This window comes from Dermacentor andersoni, chromosome 8, assembly GCF_023375885.2.
Source record: "Dermacentor andersoni chromosome 8, qqDerAnde1_hic_scaffold, whole genome shotgun sequence".
Lineage (NCBI taxonomy): Eukaryota > Metazoa > Arthropoda > Arachnida > Ixodida > Ixodidae > Dermacentor > Dermacentor andersoni.
In genome coordinates this window covers 142,141,552-142,161,958 of record NC_092821.1, presented here as the reverse complement: position 1 = coordinate 142,161,958, position 20,407 = coordinate 142,141,552, and the positions used below count along the sequence as shown (strand labels likewise).

The 20,407-nt window shown below is 45.0% G+C and overlaps 1 protein-coding gene across 1 annotated transcript; it reads left to right on the top strand.

Annotated features, from left to right (window-relative positions):
- Positions 1–1,272: 1,272 nt before the first annotated feature.
- Positions 1,273–19,422, top strand: LOC126526057 (zinc carboxypeptidase-like). Its single transcript, XM_072284136.1, has 11 exons — positions 1,273–1,453; positions 4,157–4,232; positions 6,651–6,787; positions 8,105–8,192; positions 9,781–9,879; positions 10,400–10,498; positions 12,112–12,219; positions 14,090–14,183; positions 15,196–15,398; positions 17,167–17,251; positions 19,115–19,422. The coding sequence occupies exons 1-11, from the start codon at positions 1,347–1,349 to the stop codon at positions 19,300–19,302; spliced, it is 1,284 nt and encodes a 427-aa protein (XP_072140237.1). The 5' UTR covers positions 1,273–1,346; the 3' UTR covers positions 19,303–19,422.
- Positions 19,423–20,407: the final 985 nt, after the last annotated feature.

Here is a 20,407-nt window from a genome sequence, read left to right as displayed (position 1 = left end):
GCATCCATTAGATAACTTAAGGCAGACAAATTAGATGCGTTAATTTATGTTTTACGTGAATTCGTTACGTTTTTACAAGGGTTCTGCAAATGCTGTCTTTGCACATTACTAGTTTTTTTGAGATTCATCTATAACACATAAATTTTGTCCGTTTTAGATGTGCTATCATATGCAATTCACAGGATTATGCTATCATTTTTCTTTGCTTAGTTACAGAGCTGTAAACTTGATAGTGTCGTTTTCGGAATATTTTGGATTTTTGCCAATGTTTAACTAAGAATCGAAGACCTAAATCGACAATTCGAAGAAACAGTCACTAGTTTTTAAGTTTTCCTTTTAAATGCAACAAACCTCCTCAGATTTGGTTCAGTGGTTGTCAAGAAAAAAAGAATTCTCCTTTTACATGTATTTAGATGGGAGCACCCGAGTTGAAGCTTCCTCTTAATGGTGCTTTTAGATATATTTATATACACAAACGTTTCATCAAAGAAGCTAAAAAAGGAGCCTAAGGATGTGAGATATAGACCGATTACACCCGTGTGCACATGTAAGGGTGTAAATTAGTTTATAATGTGCGGTCGCCATTTAGCGTAGTGTCACCTGCCGCGTTGGTTCAGTGGTTAGGCCATTGCGCTGCTTGGCACGAGGTCGTAGGTTCGATTCAAAACACCGGTGGCTGCATTTCGATGGTGGCAATATGCAAAAAGTTATCTCTTACTATGTTTTAGAAGAGGGCTAAAAAACCCTCAGGTGGCGGAGATTATTCCGGACTATGAGGTCTAATGCATTTCTCATATAGCCCTTGAGTTGCTTCGAGACCTTAATCAAACCGAACAATCTAAGTCGATTTCAAAAATGCAATGTTAAGCGTATCGTGACGTAACATCTTGCGACAAATGGCAGAAAGCCATAGCAATGCACCTCGATAGCTACCCTATCTACGTACCGTGTGAAAAGAAACAACAATACGCCGCGGCCAGACGATATTTTTGGCCGATAAAGACACAACCCTCCATTGTCAACAAAAGTGACGTCATTCTAGACAAAGGAACAGAGAAAAAAAAAAGTACGCAATAGAAAGAAGGGAATCAATCCGACCATGGCGTTTCGCGTTCCGTCAGCAGATTGTCATAAAAAGGCGAAAGATGCAGATATAGCTGGGAGTGACAATGCTTATCACGGGTTGTCATGAGCAAAAGAGCGAAGATAATTTCATAATCACGACCGATATAGACAGGCGTGTCTGACTTCGTCCGTGTATAAGGCGAAGCATTCGCGTAGGACCTTGGTTTCCAACGCATCAAAGCGACGTCTTTTAAGAAATCCGTGCCCCCAAAGGTGTCAGTATGACACGCTTTCACTTATGCCTAATCGTGTCTTTGCTTCTGGCCACCGTCGGTGGATCGAAGTCACTGCCGGCATCTGAGCTGGCAATGCGTGCTAACTACACTGGGTAAGTCGTTCTTGCTCGAATTACAGTGAAATCTCTCGTTAAACCGTACCTTCGGGGGATGCTTGATGGATGTCGAGGATGACTGGCGACAAAGCGTCACTGTATGCCTTAAACTGGTAAGCGGTCTGTTAGCGTTAGGGTTAATGTTAGTGAAGCGCGCATGGCGCCGTCGTCGACCCTCCTCCGAAAATGAATAGCCTCGGCAATCCTTAGCGCGACAAATCTCCCTTTTTGACGAGGCAGCCGCATTCTCGTAATCTAATTCGCAGCCACAATCACTGCGGTGCACTGGCAAGTGTACCGATGAGTTGTTAACGACAGCTTGCATCAACGTCGACCATCGCGACCTCCATGTTTGAGAAATATCACGGCGAGAACAGAATCAGCTCCGTAATATGGCTCGTTTATGGCCTATCGTCAGCCGCGAAGGGGAAGGTGGGAACCGAGCTTGAATATAGTGTGCATGCGGTCACGTGGAGGCCCGCCATATTAATAACCTCTATTATACACAGATCTCATATACCGATATGAGCGACCGTCTCGTAATGAAAGTCACAGGAGAAACAATCGCCGACAAACATAACAATGTAGCTCTTTTTTACGGTTCCCATCTCCGCGTACTCTTGAAAAGCGCCGTTTTATGTCGATTGCTATGTTTGCCCTGAGCCTCAATTTCAAAATTGTCGACTGACCTTTTTGTCTGCGACTGTGGCCATCTTTCCAAAGCCAACAACGCCATAATGTTCATCACAGTTATCATCGCCATCATCGTGACCTTTTACTGGGCTGATTTTAGTTCAGGGCAGACGTGTCCATATATAGCACTCTCCAGCCTCCCTTCTACTGCTGTTTCGTACCACCTTTTACCGGATCCGCCCTCTCTCTCGCTCTCTCTCTCTTTTTATCCATCAGCGAGGTTTATTGACTGCTGAGTACGGGGTCGGCGGTTCGATCTGTCGCTGTGGCAGGAACCAAACGCACTTGTGCACTGAGATTTCACTGCAACTTAAAACGATCCCCAACTGGACCAGACTGATGCTTAGCCTCCTCTCCTTTTTCCTTCCCTCACATTAACGCCATACTATGGCGCGTCTTTGGGATAAAGAGCACCGTTGTTTGTCATTGTTGACAGTATAGCACGCCACTGGCTACCTGCTCGACAACAGGTCTCATTTTTTTAACCTAATTTCTGCCAGGATATCGTCACTGCCTCATTTTTATCCAATCTATGCAGCTATTCCTGTCTCTTTCTTTTTTCGCACTTTGCCGAGCATTTCAGTTGTCAACGGCGTTATGCAGGAACACTGCAAGGGGGTCAGAAAGAGAGAGAGATTTGATCAGCATTCGGAAAACAACAGAAGCTTTGATCTCTAGCGAACAAATCTTGCCTTTGACGAGGAAACTTAGCCTTGACAACGACAAATACTCTTATACAAACAACCTTTATAGTCTTTCCAGTGATACACTGCCATGTCTAGTCTTTCTGCAAACGAAGTAATCGCCTCCTCTATGTCGTTATCGATTCCAGGAAAGCTGTAACCGTCGTGTTTCATGGCGCGCGGCAAAATCCGCGTCTTCCTTCCCCTATAACGAATGACGTCATAGATGTATGCATGACCTTTCGTGGCGCTGTCCCGGGCCAGGAGCCGCCCCCTGTGCTATTCCACCCAAGTCGCCCACCAGACTGCCATCTGTGGATCTATGGTCCACACCTTTGATTCCTGCTAGACTTGATTCGTGCTTGTCCGCGAATATTCGAAACTTTCCAGTAACGAATCGAATGCTCCGAATGTCTATTTAGACAACGCATTTAGTAGACACTATGTATGTCAATACGAATATTTTTGGAATAGTTATTCGACATTTTTAACCTTCATTAACTAAAGGCAATCAAACATGCATTTAGAATGAATGTGCGATAACTTTTATCCCGGTGACCGTAGTGGACATAAAACGAGCGATGTTACGCTGCAAGTCGCTCAGCAAGTCTATTTCTTTTTTGGGGGGCTAAAGTGCGATCGTTACACCTCACTGCAGAGTACTGAGCACGCGAACAAAATCATTTGTTCATAACAACTTTATTTGTGCTTTTAATAAATAACGCTTTATAATTGGCCCTGTGATGACAACATCTTGCAAACGTTGCGAGTGTACTAGGATGTGAACAACGTATTACGTTAATGGGGGAAACGGCTGTTCATTATCTGCGAAATATTAGATAATTGGTTCGATTCCCTTCTCGTAGTATGTGACTAAACTGAATTGAATTGAATTGAGTTTCTTTCCATGTTGAATGGCGGAAAGTCCGAATTAAAGTGAAAATTACTTCACTTGACAGAGGTTCGGACCTCTTTTACAAGGCATATAGTAGGAGAAACCAGGAATGCACTTTCCGACCTTTCCAACGTTATGTGATCGCAAGAAGCGTTAAAAACAAAAATAGCATACATTTTACTACCCGACATCAAAATTTCAGGCGTCAACTATTGTTTCACATGTTCTTCGTTGGAAACAGAGAGACAGAGAGTTCATTAAATTCGGTCTGAGAAAATGAATATTGTCACACCCCAAATATAACAGACTATACATGTATGTACATATTACTTGCTTCATTCGTATTACGCTGCAAGGCAATCTTTCTAAATATAGAAGGAAAGAAAGAAACACGACCACTAGTCTCGTATCATTTCTCCGTTATCACAGGTACAAACTGGTGTCAGTGACTGCCCCTAACGAAGAGAGCCGGAGCGTCTTATCGTCCCTGGCAGATTCGTTGCAGGTAAGAAACGTCCCATTGCGCGGCATATCAGCGAGGGTCAATTGTTGCTATCATACTCTCCAAGCCCCACCCTTCACATGCCCACTGGTCTTACGATAGTTTATCTCTCCAGTCAGTGTGATAACTCGGCCGCCTCTACGAGCCGACCGGGTGTTAAGCAGTAGTAAAAACCGCGTCAGAATAAAAAAAAAAAAACGTTGGTGTTAACCGAGTAGTGACAGCATTGAATGGTGAGTAAGGGCAACGTATGACAAGAATTGGGAATCGACCACGTATTCGATGGCTCAAAGACGGCCCCGTCTCTTTATCGCTGGTCGACGGCCGAGCGGCTTGTTTATTTAACTGTGCATTTGTGCGAGAGTGTGGGACAAATACAAAAACGTTAGACAACTTCTAGCGGGGCCGCCACTACTTCGTTTCGTTGACACATGGCCACTGAGACCTGGAGGCGCGCGATGTCACAGTGCGCGTCACAAACTTTGCCAAAGGACGCATTTCGCCCAAAGCCAAACAACGTCCTCAAGAGAAGTCGCACCCCCCGAGGACCACCCGAGCCTAATCGTATGGTCGCCTGCTCACTTCAACGCGGGCGATCAGGCATACCCGAACCTCAACGAGGTAGCCCACCACAAATTGCGAAAGCTGTCGAAACTTGCCCGGCTGGCCTCTTAGGGAAGACCCTCGGGCCGAACTAGACAGACCGACCAGATACAGCGCCATCACAAAGATATGCCAACAAGCCAGAAGAACGTTCCCACAACCACACAAAGACCTGAATATGGCACAAGCAGCGGCCCTACACCAGCTACAAACAAATACTTTCCCGAACTCGTTTCCCCTCGAACCGATATTCCCTCAAGCGCACAAAGAAGACACATGTAACATATGCAGACAGCACACAGCTACACTCAAACACATGCTATGGGAATGTAACGCCCAACGCAAAAGCGAGTTCAACTCCGAGACCCTATCGCTGAGGTGGGCTGCCGCTCTGCGTGCCTTCGACCTCGGCGACCAACTTTGGGCCGTTCAGCAGGCCGGCGAGCCGGCGCTGATGCAAGATCTCGACGTCCCGTCGTGGGAGACCTGAACCCGGGTCACCAAAAGCCTGCAGGGCAATTCAATAGTTATACTCAAGCAAGCTGTAAACTCACATATCATATTTGTTGGATTTAGATCTCTGACAGATGCATCTTACAGAACTTCGATAACTGGTTTTGATGCTGTGTTGCGTATTTGTAAACTTCGTGCATTAATTTTTTTTTGCTTACTGATTTTAGGCAATTGTCGCAAAAATATTGAAATCCTGAATCAAAGTTAAGGTCAGTCCATTTGCTAGGTTTCCCCTTTCTCCCTCGAATGCAACAAATTTCATTCAAATTGGTCTTGCGGTTTTCTCGTGGGGACATTTCTGCGGGTTACATGTATTTCAGCATGGTAGTCGGAGTGCACCGAAAACTAGAGGTTCCCCTTAAATGGTACAGCAATGCATTTTGCGGCAGATTTTAAGCGCTTATTTCGCGAAAGTCGTGCAATGCACAGACTTTCTATCAAAACTTGTTGCTTCGAACGCCAGCTTAGTTCCGTGCCCTTCAAGGTGTTTCAACAGCCGATGGCATTGTGTTTCTGAGATCGAACGTTCAGGTTCGATGCCCGACCATGACGACCGCATTTCGATTGGGGCGGCATCCAAAAGATTTAGGGCCACGCTCAAAAAATTCCGGGCAGTCAAAAAATTTATCCGGAGCACCGCGCTCGACCCCGAGTTACTTCGAGACGTTAATCCCCATAGTTTCCTGTGATTTTATGTTGACTTCTCTTGGGCTGTTACGTTACCCTTAAGGTCAAACTCGTGTATAGGTTTGCGTGGATTTCCCATCACAAAGTGGCAAAATGGAGGGAACTGCTTCCCCGGTACATGATAACGTTTAGGCAATTGTTTCTTCCTTCATCGCCTTCTTCTAGCAGCATTATCCTCTATTGGCGCAAAAAGTATTGAATAATATATCCGGCCTCATTAAATGTCTAGCAAGTATTGTACCCGCGCTCAAGAGTTTCATTCTTTCACGCAGTCATCTTATTGAGTTTGTCCACTGAAATTACAAGTTTAAGTTCAAGTTTATTGTTGGTTATTGCATGTACAAGAAATGGGCTTGCATATTATATACAGCATCAGTTGACGTTGTGCTTGTCCCATTGATGCTGTAATATATATATTGATGTTGCACTGAGACAGCTTTTCATTTCTTTGTGATGGATCGTCAACTAGCAATATCGGCTATGGATTCAGATGTTTCTCCTCTTCTTTTCCTTAAGAATTCAAACAGAAATAAGCTGCATTTTGTTCACTTCGATTAGGGAAACTCAAGCCCTTGTCGAGACTCCATTTCCGCTTGCTTGTCTTGTAAATCCGCGCAGCTCGATGTCTGGCGAGACGCCACCGGCTTCGGCACCCCGGCCCTCGTACTGCTGAAACCTCAACTGGCGGCCGAGTTCTTCGAGACCGCTTCGAAGAAGGGTCTCGCCGTGTCAACGAACTCGCAGGACTTGCAAGAGTGAGTCAACTGACCTCTACGTCTTAACCTTGAGTCGTGACACTAGTCTGCACTGGATTCATTTTATTGTTCTAGCACATTGCGCGATGTAGGTCAGACCCACCGCGCATGCGCCTGTGTCTTCCCCGCACCGCGACAAGGAACGGGCCGAGGAGAGACGTGTTATGTGTTTCGGCATTTCGTCATCGCGTACCGCGCAAGAGCGTACAGTAACTTAACGATGCAGCGAAGAATCTGGCACTTAAAGGGTTGGTCCCGCGTCGCCAGCGTTAATACTGTGGTGCCATCTGGCAGATGAGAATCAAAACACATTCCTGTTTGCTATCGTCTCGCTATATACCTAGCACCTTCCAAACAAACTGACGATCTACGTAATGACAACATCGCTTAGATAAAAACTCAAAGAAACAGGAGGCTTCAAGAAAAAAAAGTTCTCTTTAACCTGGCTCCTTGCTGGAGCCTGGGAGCTGCCATGTTGAATCACGGTAACCTAGCTGGATTTATACGCCGCCATTCTCTGTGCTATGAGACACGCATGCGCAGTACGTATAGGCCTAATGTATAACATGTCATGGTAGCGCATTCCGCAAAGCTAAAATACTCCATTTTGCGGCGCGAATTACTGAATATTCTCCAGCGTAGCATTCTATGATGGTCGTGCGTGTGGAGATGATCAATTTCACAGTGCCCTTCTATGATTTTTGGCGGCGACACGTTTTCACTTCAGATTGTGTATAGTCCTGATCACTGATTTGCTTTAATTTGGGGCTAAATTTAGCGTCATCTGTAGTGCCACTCTGTTGGCCGCCACGCAGGTACCTGCCCCGTTCTTGTATTATCCGGTATGTCCCTTCTTTTTAACCAGCCATTTCTTTATTATCTCCCCTTTCCTTCATTCGTTGTAGTCTCGTCCCTCTTTATATGTTTCTTATCTCTCCCGTTCTACACTCGTTCTTCGCGCATTATCTTTTTTTCTCTGTACATTTTTTTCCCTTGTTAAGCCGGCAGGAGCATAGTTACCCAGTTGGTGGCAGTTGACAGTTGGCTCTTTCTTTTCTCTGTGGTTGTTTATGTGCAAGCGTAATCTGTGGTATTGACACTAATGGGTGATACTAACCATACAGGTGCCTGATTCATCTCAGTCGTACCATGGACTGACATGAATTACTGAAACACTCTAAATAATAAATTACACCTACATATACGAAGCGCGATTGTTATCTGCTATCTGGCCTCTCTGATTTTAATATTATCTCTCTCACACGAGTGACCATTTCGTGCTCTAAACTTATTTTATTTCTTTTCTATACATCGCAGGCTTCTAGATAACGAACGTAAAGAAGTGCATTTTGCGACATATTCGAAGACCTCAGATCGCTTCGAGAGGTACCTGACGTACGACGAGGTAGGTTATTGGCATTTTCTCCAGGTTTTTGTTTTCTTTGTCAAGGGGCAACAACTTTGAATTTGCAACATGTAAGAAAAATAAGTATTGTGACTAGTAGGTGGCAAGAAGGGGGAGGGGGGGAGGATGATGCAACAAGTTTTTGTGAAACGAATAACTGTAGAATAGGTATGAACGAGAAGAATGGAAACCGAGGGCCCGATTTTTATTACCCATATCATAAGAAGTCAACAAGGACACCAAGGACAGCATAGGGGAAATTGCATGTACATATCAACTGAATGAAAGAAATGATAACCGCCTGTGCATGCAAATTTTGTGCTGCTAACATATCGTTTTTTATTAAGATTAGTGTTAGATTATCATTGAAGACCCCGCATATTTGCGCTAACTCTAAGGTCTGTCTAGAATGGCTGCGCAACTACATATAGCTAATAAAGGAAGTTCGCAGCTCTAGCGAACACGAACTTACCACCACGTGCGCGAAAAACGATAAAATATTCAGACACGCTAGAGTTTTTGCCTTCTTGTAGACTCCTTACGGTTCGCGGATCACCGTGTTACCGAAGCCGTGGACAGCATATGATGATAATGTTTATTGGCATACCCTTTTAAAAGGGACGGTGAGAAATAGTCACCCAGACTGCATAATTTAATCAATGTTTGCTACATCTAACGCCATCTTGTCTTTTGCCGATGTGATTCCGATCTTAGCTTTAACAATTCAGTAGTAGCAAAATCGTTAGCGACATCTTGTGACTCTTTGCTCGACTACAATGCATTTGAAACAGTTTTTTGTGTTGCGTGAGCCATATAGTTAGTACAGGACAGGGGCTGGCAAATGGAATAGCACACTGTGGTATAAAGGTTATAAACAAGGATAAGGTGCTTCAGAAATATTGGCCAACGTTTCGATAGGAGGACCTATCTTCGTCAAAGAAGATAGGTCCTCCTATCGAAACGTTGGCCAACCTTTCTGAGGCACCTTATCCCTGTTTATAACCTTTATACTATAAAGTTAGTGCAGTTAGTTATACTATCTCTGTAGCATGAGTGATCCCACCGAAGGAAAATTATAAAAGGACTGTACTTCAAATAAAATGTCGCCGTGTGTTCTTTACATGTTAGCAACTAGCTAGAATATGACAGGTCACTGCAGTATTAGATTTGCGAGCTTTCTGGTTAAACTGTGCGCCCCCAGATGTCGCTACGAGCGTTGTTCCTGTAATGCACATCTCCGGTAACCCAGTATCCCGCAAACGGTACTACGTTTGCGGACTAGCTAAAACTATCTAATAACGCCTTCAGCGTCACTGACGTACTGGTACCTTTCCGCGCATCTGTCCCGCCATGTTCTTTTCGACCTTCCTTTTGTCCGATAAAATTGTAAGGAGTGCACCGAGAAATCATTTGCCATTATAGTTGTCTTTTTTTTCTTTCATTTCTGCACAACCAGACACAATCCGTTATGTTTGTTTTATAACTTCCGAGAAAAAAAAAAACACCGACGCCAGGGGTGCGTCACCACCGAAAAGACACGACACTGACTACAAATCCGGCTCCTTGCGCACCTCTGTTCTCACTACAGTTCAAAGACGCCCTGCAACAGTACTCCAAGGAGTACTACCACGTGACCTACACGTCCATTGGTCGGTCGTACGAAGGCAGGGACATCATCGGTGTGCACGTGAGTAAACGCAATCGGAGTACCTGATGTGACGTTGACGGGCATATACCTTGATTTCCTTCCTTCCTCAGTCAAGATTTAAAAGCCTGCTGCGCGAATCATTTCTGTAACGTTTTTTGCACCGCAAAACTTTGTGGCTGCAATCGAGTCTTAGAAATATTTTATGTGAATTTATCTTTTGCGAATCTGGCAGTGGGAGCTCTACTGCACGCATCGTGACTAAAAAAAAAAAAATTTTAGTGCCCCTGTTTGATTCGCGGGTGTTCTGCCAAATGTTCAGGTTTTGGGCATAATCCCCACATTGCAAGAATTCTGGAGCAATTTTCCGCGCTACAACTTCTAAAAATGTCAGAAAGGAATTAAAGGAAGCAAAAGGTACCCAGTATAACCGGGGTGGCCTCCAATATGACAACGAACTAAGTTGTTCAAAAATCCGCAAGGGAAAGGAAGATTTATGAAAGTTCCTTCTTTGTGCTTGACAATATGACAAGGCAGCCATGTGTTTTTTTCCTGATCCCAGATCAAGGCCAAGGAGAACCTACCCATCGTGTTTCTCGAATGTGGAATCCACGCCAGAGAATGGATCGCACACGCTACCTGCCTGTACATAGTCGATCAGGTGAGCCGACACTGCTATAGAAATGCTAGAGATTGACGCTTAGCATTCTGGTTGAGACTGCACACTGATGTCTTACGACTCAGGGGGTAGGAGCACATTGTCGGAGAATTCACGGGGACACCGAAGGCTGGAAAGGATAATAGCTGTCTATGCACGGTTACATGATCCTACGTAACGGCAACGAACATAGCTATATGCGCATGATGTAAGCAGCACGCTTAAGGGGTTTTGAACCACCCCTGGGGCTTGGTGAAAAACAGAGGCTTTAACTGTAGCACCTGTGCAGGTGTAACTCACTTGGTGTCTGGTACGTAGTAATTGCCAGAATCGGAAGTTGCGGCGTCTGTGTGAACAACCAAAATCAAATTAGAACTGAGCACCACAGTGACAGTTCGATAGGAGGAAGGTTCTAGGCATCACTCCTTTCCGCCATAGCCTAAACAGGGCTTGACGCAATAGTTCTGTGGAAACCCGCAAGGCGGATATAAGTAGTTAATTAAGGGAAAATGACACATCCACTCAATCGTAGCAATTGCTGCAAAGGAAACCCATACGGGCTCCTCGAAAGAAAATGTCGAATGGATAAAACGAAGGGTCTCTTGCATAGGCTGAGGTGCGCAGAGAGAAAGCGCAAACAGCAGATGGGATGTCAGCGTGGATCATTGTGGGGATGGAGCACATGCGTACGTGTGGCGTTAGATTATACGTCAGAAATTACGTTCGTATAGTTCAGAGCGACCCCGAAGGGCAGCTTACCACGTCAAGAGTGGGAGGTGCCATTGATCATAGAATGTGAAGCAGTGAGAATCAATCACTTCGTTCAGAGTGTAAAGAGGTCAATATATTCTGGCGTATTGCATCATCACAAACATTGTCATCACGTGCACACCAGCATGACACGTACATTACGAACAAATGTCATCTTTATAGCGTAGCGTATAGCATCCACGCCCTTCAAGCGCCATGTCTACTTTTGTGGACGCGATTCGTTTTTGCCAGTTAGGCCGAGTTGTGACCAAGAAAAAGCAGCAGACATCGAGCTTCAAGTGAACTGAACCCCTTGCATGCTCAACGGGCCTTCATTTTACTTCCCATTTGCTCATTATACGGCTACACATGACCACTTTATCAAGCTTGACGGGACTGTTTATGGGCCGCGTACCGGCAGCAGTATAAAAAAAAAGAAACTGTCTTTTACTATAATTCCTACAGTCAATAATAAAATTGTGCATGTAATTGTGCATGTTTTATGCAAAACGGGGCATTATGGACTGCACAATAAATAGACAAATAATTACTCTCTAAATACGATGACTCACCAACAAAAAAAAAAAGAGAGAATGCACAAAGAATAATTCTGCCATTTTGTCTTTTAGGCAGTGTATAGTATCATGTGCCTCGAAATAAACTTGTGTAAATTTGACACATTCATAGACAGCCCTTCATAATTCGCGTCTGTCGGGACTGCATTAACGTAATATATCGAATATAAGGTCAGCTAATTTACCATTCAAAAGCACCAACGTCAAACACGCTAAGCGTCAACCTATTATCACAGTGCGCGGGGCCAATAACCTTCTTTCTTTTTCTGCATTATGCGTTGCTAACTGCAGCTGGCAACGCATTACGGAGAAGGAGACATCAGCCGGCTGTTGTCCTCCTACGAGTGGCGCATTTACCCGATAGTCAACCCGGACGGCTACGAGTACTCGCACACTACGGTGAGTTACTACAAGAGCCGCTCATGATGGCCCTGCCGTCGCAATGTGTTCAACAGTTTGGCCCCGATACGAACATCTCAACCTCCCATACAGCAAACTGATGGCATTTACTAGTGCAATTTAATGAATCAGTTTGTGTGCCAAAATTTACAACAACAAAATTTGCTAAGCTTCAGGTCATGCTTTAGGTGTCAGATCATGTTTAGTAAGTGTCAATCACAGTTAGGTTCGTTCGGATAAGCATGTATAGCGCAAATTCCATCAATTAACTACTCGAGGTCCTCCGAGCAGCTGCCGGGGCAGCACTTTTTTTTTTCCGCAGTGAACGTAATCGTTATGGCCTTGTCAATCACATGAAATGTATAAAGCTGTTCAGCTTAGCTGTTACAGGTTGTGTACGTACTATTTATTCGCCTAAGTTGTTTTCGTGATATTGTCTGTAAATACTGCGGCTCCTCTGTAAAATTCAGATGCTTATCTGTCCTCTACTAATTGTGTTTAGTGGAGCGCTTTGTTTGCCGTTCTGTTAACACTCCACTAATAGGTGCAGGGAAGTAGCCAGAAGCTCCGTTGCTTTCAGTGCCTTCACCTGGTGTCCTACAGCTTACCCTGTATAAATGCACCTCGAAGCTAACCTACTGTAAGAACTGCACCTGCAATAGTAATGTGTTGAAAAAAGTGGGGCTGTGCGAATACTCCAAATTTAGAGTATGATCGAATCCAACAGTACTCTACTGTAATTTTTGCACCGGCAGCGCCGAAGAACGTGCGCTCTGAACGCGCTCTAAAGAGCAGCTGCATGCCTTCGGGCCTTATACCAAATTATTGCAACACACATACAAAAAAAATAATTGTGTGAATGTTTCCGACGTGAAGTATATAATGATCTGTGTGAATGTCTTTCTTTTTTTGTTGTTGTTGTTATTGTTGTTGCAAATTTACCAGACCCCCTCGTCGCGTAAACGAAAAGCTGACGGTTAGCCTGAAAGTTGCGTACCCGTTAGAGAACGATAGAATAAGGGTTAAGACGCTCGAGTGACAGCCAGAGTCTATGGAAATACTAGCGACAGCAGGGGCAGGCTCACACGGCAGGCACCAATTCTCAGGAATATCGTCCTCCTTGCAATGCAAGCATCGTCGTCTTCGTCTGCTGTAGCGTTGGCCACTGTAGCCTCCGAAATGCATGCATTGGCCCCACCGCTATTGCACCACTTTCGCAGCAGCGCACCGAGTCTGTGCGGCGCTGCTGATCCTCGACCAGTCATTTTGCCCCTGGCCTTGCGGAAAGGGAAAGAGAGATGGACAAAAGGAGAGGAAGGACAGGTAGGCTAGCCACCCTCTGCTGGGGAAAGGGGTGAAGGGTATAAAACGTGATAGACAAAAAAGAGATAGACAAGTGAGAAAAATTCACACAAAAACGCGATGCTACTCCCTACAACATTCGAAGACGATGAACGCAAAGAAGAAAAAAACGCAAACAATTCACAAGCCCTTAGAAACTTCAGCGAAGCACTTAAGGTCTTGAGTGCCGAAACCACTCTGGACCAGCGTCCTAGAACTTTTCCTTCGACGAAGGGGCGATTGTCCAGCTTTTTCGAGCGCGGTCACGAGCACTTTTCTTGGCACATTGTAACGGGGACAGTCACAGAGGAGGTCCTCGATCGTCTCCTGGCAGCCGCAGGTGTCGCAAGTAGGGCTGTCGGCCATTCCAATGCGGAAAGGAAGTTAACGTCGTTAAGTAGAAGAAATTTGCTAGCATTCCGTCTCGTTATTTCGTTAAATTGTGCTGTTATGTAGATAACATGCACACCTGTGCGTCCTAAGCAGCAACGAAGAACGTAGATGCATCGATAACACCTTTTTTTTCCAGGACCGTCTCTGGAGGAAGAACCGATCACACAGTCGCTTCAGCGAGTGCATAGGCGCCGACGTGAACCGAAACTTTGACATTGGCCAGTATTGCAGTGAGTTCCCCCCCTTTTTTTTAATGCTATTGCATTGAATGCTCATGGCACGCGGCTGTCACGCCGGCAAGATTTTCACATGATCAGTCTGAGTTCGCTGCCATGAAGAGCCGATTGCACTCTAAATTCATCTGAGCACCTTTTTTTTTTTTCGGAAACGCACCACATAGCTTCTCGAAGGGCCACGGACAGTGAAGATCTAAATCGGTTTGCGGAGGTAGATTATATATTTTCAAATATGAAGTTTGATTCCTGCCTCTGAAAGAGAGCTGATTATCGCCGGGTCGACTTAAAAGAAAAGCGTGTACGATCCTTGTTTCCGTGTTTAGTTGCGTCTTCGTATTTCGTGCGCCTTGGTTTCGGTGTTTGGTGTTTTGGTGGCTTTGGTGTTTCTCTGCTAAGCCGGAGTGTGCGCGATCGCATCCCGGCCGCGGTGGCCGCGATACTGGTGGGGACAAAATACAGAGGGACGCCCGTGTACCCTGCATTTGGGTGCTCGCTAAAGAACCCCGGGTGGTCGAAAATAATCCGCAGTCCCCCACTACTGCGTGCCTCGTGATCATATATACTTTGTGAACTCTCAGAAAAGGTTGTCTAGTACGTGAGCTTCAGGACTGATGACGCCATTGTAGTGTCAGAGGATGAACGGATGGATGCTATGAGCGTCCCCTTTGGAACGGGGCGGTGGGTTGCACCACCAAGCTCTTGCTAGGAGGGGAGTAACCAGCGCCACCTACAGGCACCAACATCTCATTTATTTATTTATTTATTTATTTATTTATTTATTTATTTATTTATTTATTTATTTGTACTTTAGGTAATCCCACTAACAGCTTGAAATAGGTGGGGCCCACACCGCGCCCCTCTTCGACGGTAAATCAAAGTATCAAAATACCGGAAAGTAATCTCGAAGGCCACGCTGTCACCCATTGCAAGCGCCAGAAGCCATTATAGGAGCCGGAAGCTCGCCATTCGCCGCCGTGTTTTCTATACCATCTACGCTTACCTGCAGCCGGGCGCTCCAGCACCAACCCATGCGAGCCTGCGTACTGCGGGGACGAACCGTTCTCGGAGCCCGAGTCCCGAGCCGTTCGGGATGCCCTCGGGGCGACCCGAGGTCGCACCGAGTTCTACTTCGCGCTGCACAACTTCGGCCTCCTGTGGATGTTCGCCTACGCCCACAAAATCCAGAAAGTTCCGGAACACGACGAATTGGTGAGTGGTATCGATCTGAGCCAAAAGTGTAGCAGTGTGGGCGAGCTGGTACGTCATGACATTTTTTAGGCTTGTAGCGCAGCTCAGAACGCGCAGAAGGGAAGGTGGAAGGGTTTAATTAAACAATAAATTATGGGGTTTTACGTGCCAAAAGCACTTACTGATTATGAGTCAGGCCGTAGTGGGGGACTCCGGAAATTTTGACCACCTGGGGTTCTTTAACGTGCACCTAAATCTACGTAGACGGGTGTTTCCGCATTTCGCCCCCATCGAAATGCGGCCGCCGTGGCCGGGATTCGATCCCGCGACCTCGTGCGAGGCAGCCCAACATCGTAGCCACTGCGCAACCACGGCGGGTGGGAGGGGTAATGAAAAAGAACGGAGAACAGGGTTAACGCTAACTTCCAACTGATCCCTTACAAAAATTTGCAAAGAAAGCCTATAGATAGTCTACAGATGTCTATAGACTGTCTACAGACTTTCTATAAAAATTTTGTAAGGGATGGTTTATTTAGTGACTCAGAAGGCTACTTATACACTCAGTGATCCATGTGACGTGAAAACATGCTGGCACGTTGTATTTTCATGCCACGTGGATCGCTGAGTGTATAAGTAGCCTTCCGAGTCACGAAAGGAACCATCAGTTGGAAGTTAGCGTTAACCCTGTTCTCCGTTCCTTTCCATTACCCCTGCCACCTTCCTTTTTGCTCGTTCTGAGCTTCACTACAAGCCTACAAAAGTCATGATATCTAGGCACACCTAAGAGTTTGCGACGGTAAGCATTGTATTGGGTGTTCGTTATTTAGAAGGTCCAAAATGTTTAAAAATTGTTGGTGACAGCACAATTCTAACCCTTGATATAAATTACACGATGACTTGGCCATTAGTTCTACTATAAATCAATATGCTTCGTTGAATAATTAACATAATTACCCTAACAAACTCTTTATTCAATTATTTTTGCGGCACGTATTTTAATCTACGAATTTCAGCTAGTGAGTTCACAAGGCGTACCCAGTTGGAACGAATTCCGTGGACTGCACCAGTTTCGAGACACTAATTTTCAAAGTGACCGACGAAATGCGTTGACGTTCCAGTTACTTCTTTCAAGAAAACGCGGTTATATATGCATGGAAGCACAAAGGTAACTGGAACATGAATCTGTTACAGTTACCTTCGTAACTTACTTCGTAAGTCAAGGTATAGGGCCGGGCTGGCAGACGAGAACATGAATATGGATGAAGTCCCGTAGAGGTGCCCTAAACTGGCTGGCCAACGTTTCGAAAGGTAGATTGGTCTTTGACAAAGGCGGCATTTTCATTCTTAGTGTGTCGGTACTGTATGGTTACTGTCTCGTGGACATGCGATGTAGCTGGAGGCGACAGCGTTAGGCGAATGATACTAATTAACTATATCGCCAGTGCATTTATTCTCACTGATTACGTTGGTTCCTGTTTCGTCCCTTGGAACGGCCGGTGGACAATATTGGTGCATGTATTTCTTTTCCCCGTGGCCTGTACATTTGGCCGAAATAGAATATTCAAATACACAAAATATCGAACGCTCGCGTCGAACAATTTGATTAGACAGAAATGTATTCGATTCGCATTCGAACTTTGCGGAGATTAGGGCGGGCAAGCACTACCGAAAATTCGGAAAGTAATCTAACCAGTTGTGTCCTTTCTTTGAGTTTATATATCTCTCTACTGCTCCGTTGCATTAACTACTGCGTTGTTCGCATACTTTCTTTTTTCTCTTTTTGTTCCAGATGAACATCTCTGCGAGAGCAGCTGAGGCCATGAGGAAAATTAGGGGAAATGAATTCGACTACGGGCCTATTTCGACGACTCTGTGTGAGTAAAAATCCGCAGTACGCCTTATAGCACCGGGGTTTTCTTTTTCTTTTTGCTTCTTTCTTCGGGTTTTTTGCTGCTGGTGCGCAGTTTAAAAGGAGCGCCTTCGCCAGACGTTGAGTGAAAGGGAAAAATTCAGATATGACAATATGTCAATTTCAATTTAGGCGCATGCAACTCTGTTAGCCTGAATTACTACCACAAACCAAGCAAGAAAACCTGCACAATTGACGGGCGCAAACTATCCAAAAGGAGTTCAATGTCTGCTTCGCGTCAGAATACATACGCTGGAGCATACTTTCCAGTGCGCTTGAGAAGACGCGTAAGGTGAAACAAAACCACTTCATTGAGCAGCAGAGCGATACGAGAAGGAGGTCTTTGAGCTAAAGCGAATGGAAGAGAGAGGGGAGTGATGCGGGAGAGGCAAAGGAGGTTAACCAGGCTGAGTCAACGCCACTTAGCCCGAGTCTGATTTGCTACCCTGCGCTAGGGAAGAAGGAATTGGGAGTGAAAGATGTGTACAGAGAGAGATAAAAATAGTTCACAGCGTGTGCGTACACACACACACAAACACACGCGCACGCGCACAGTAGTACACGCTAAAGCGTCGATCGTTCAGTTCGTCGCAAGCGCCCGTATAGGCTGGTGCATCTCAAGAAACACAGGAGCGATTCTCTCTCTCTTTTTTTTTTTTTTTTGCTTTGCACATCGCAGACGCCCGAGGATGGTCCCAGGACCTTCTTTTCTGTGGAAAACACTTTTCATCTAATTTACCTAAAATTGTCCGAAATGGCAAACCTCTCACCTTCGTATCATGCTTAGTCACACATTAGGAGCTACTACGAGTTTCTTCGGTCCCACAGGCGTACATACGTACGTTGGCAAAATGAATGGAACCCCCCCAGCCTCACTCAGAAAAACAATATATATATATATATATATATATATATATATATATATATATATATATATATATATATATATATATATATATATATATTGTTTTTATACATATATATACATTTGTTCTTTCTTTTGCTTTTTTTTTGCTTGGGGCTTACTCGAATTAACACTCACCAAAATTCTAGAGTGGCCCGTGTCCGCTCTAGAGGTTTAGTCAATGATATGCACACACCCAGTGACCAAATGGCTAAATCATAGAAAATTATGTAAATCAGAGGCCACTTCATATACGCTTTACTAACACGACGCGCTTTAAAGACTCCTACCAGCTGACAATGTGAACAGGTTTTGCCCAGGAATATATTATTTTATTGTGTAGAACAGAGATGTGCTGCTTAATCGCAGTACTTTAGCATGTCAGCATACATGGCTCATATCAGCCTGCATGCTGGCACTCCCACGGGGCACACATATAAGCTTTCGTATCTACGAGCGTATCCTCCCAGAAAACTGCTATCTCTGTAAACCCCGTGGGAAAAGGCGAAAGAAACCTTCGCTTGAAAATGTATCTTTGAGGGGATATATCTTTGAGGGGATATATGAGCGTGCAGACATGGAGGGGGCACGATGAGCAACACACGAACATGCAGTAGTTTTGTTTCGGTAATTTGGTAACTATTATTATCTTTTATTTATACAATACTGCGGACTCATGGTCCAAGCAGGTTGGTCGATACAAATACAAAAGAAATACAAAAGAAACAGCAACGGAAAAAGAAAGCGACAATAATACAGGCTCAGAGAGGTTACTTCGCAGTTTGAACACTTGCCTTGATAAGGCAGTTCCATTCACTAATGGTTCTCGGGAAATAAGAAAAGTTAAATAGGTCTGTGCGAGCAAAATACGGGGTTAGAATACAATGAATAAATTATGAAACAACCAGCACTTTCTTTTTCCAGACCGATCGTCCGGGCACAGCGTCGACTGGGCTTACGAGAACGGAGGCGTCAAGAAGGCCTTCATAGTCGAGCTCGAGCCATCGTGGCGTACCACCAACCCTAACAAGGGCTTCGTGCTGCCCGTCAGAGACATACTGCCCACGGTCAAGGAGGCGTGGGTGGGCATCAAGGCAGCCGTGGTGCCTTAAAGCCAGCCCGAGAGGAGTGTTCGTCACGTGATCGTCCACGACGCTGGTAATCCGCAGCGCGCTTGACGGGGTGGCCCGCAATTCGAAATAAAGACGAGACCTGACGAACGAAAAAAAAAAGCGAGATCGATGGCACTTCCCGCGCTATAGCTGATCCCCATCAACCTCGTTCTTCGTGATCAATTCCGTAGGGTGTATACATCCTGCTCTAAAAAAGTTACGCGCATTTTCTGTCCACGACCCGCACGCACGATTAACGATTTCCTCGCTTATAGCGGAGTATGGTCAAAGTTGACTCGAGGTCGCACAGTGGTTACGTCGACTTGCGATAGTAATTCACAATTCAAAGCAGTTTCTTTTTTCAGTTTAGTTGCCATCATCATCGTCACCATCATCATCATCATTATCATCATCAGCCTGGCTACGCCCACTGCAGGGCAAAGGCCTCTCCCATACTTCTCCAACTACCCCGGTCATGTGCTAATTGTAGCCATGTTGTCCCTGCAAACTTCGTAATATCATCCGCCCACCTAACTTTCTTGCAACAGAACTGCTTGTTGGCCTAGTTGGTGCTTGCTAAAAGACATGTTTTTTCCCGTCTTTATGTGTCTTCCTTTTGTGATTGTTCAATTGCGGGAAAAACCATGTCTTTTACCTAACTTTCTGCCGCCCCCTGCTACGCTTGCATTGTCTTGGAATCCAGTCCGTAACCCTTAATGAAACCGGTTATCTTCCCTCCTTAGTGTAGTTGTAGAAATAGTTACTTTCTGGCTTTTTGTGGCTCACCCACTTCTATATTTGGACGTGAAATTTTGCACGGAGGATGCATACTATGTCTACTAAAAGGCATCTTTACGTGCTTTGAACGAAGCAAGGGTATCGAGACATAAATTCCAATCCTTCCCGCGCGTTAGATCTTATTGACTAAAATATTTTTTGTAATGTCATCCCAAGGGCAGGACAGACAATATAGTGCGCGATGCGCGCGAAGGTTCTTGCTTTTCTTTTTTCAAACAAATAACTTATTTTGTGCTCTGAAAGTACAGAACAGAAACGGTGCGAAATAAAGCTGCTTATTAGGCAGCACTTATGTTAACGTAAGGAA

Excerpts from the sequence above, each read along its gene's own strand:
- LOC126526057 (XM_072284136.1), top strand. The coding sequence starts at position 1,347 with ATGACACGCTTTCACTTATGCCTAATCGTGTCTTTGCTTCTGGCCACC. Across the intron at positions 10,499-12,111 it reads GCCTGTACATAGTCGATCAG|CTGGCAACGCATTACGGAGA; the intron begins GTGAGCCGACAC and ends TGCTAACTGCAG. Across the intron at positions 17,252-19,114 it reads GCCTATTTCGACGACTCTGT|ACCGATCGTCCGGGCACAGC; the intron begins GTGAGTAAAAAT and ends TTCTTTTTCCAG.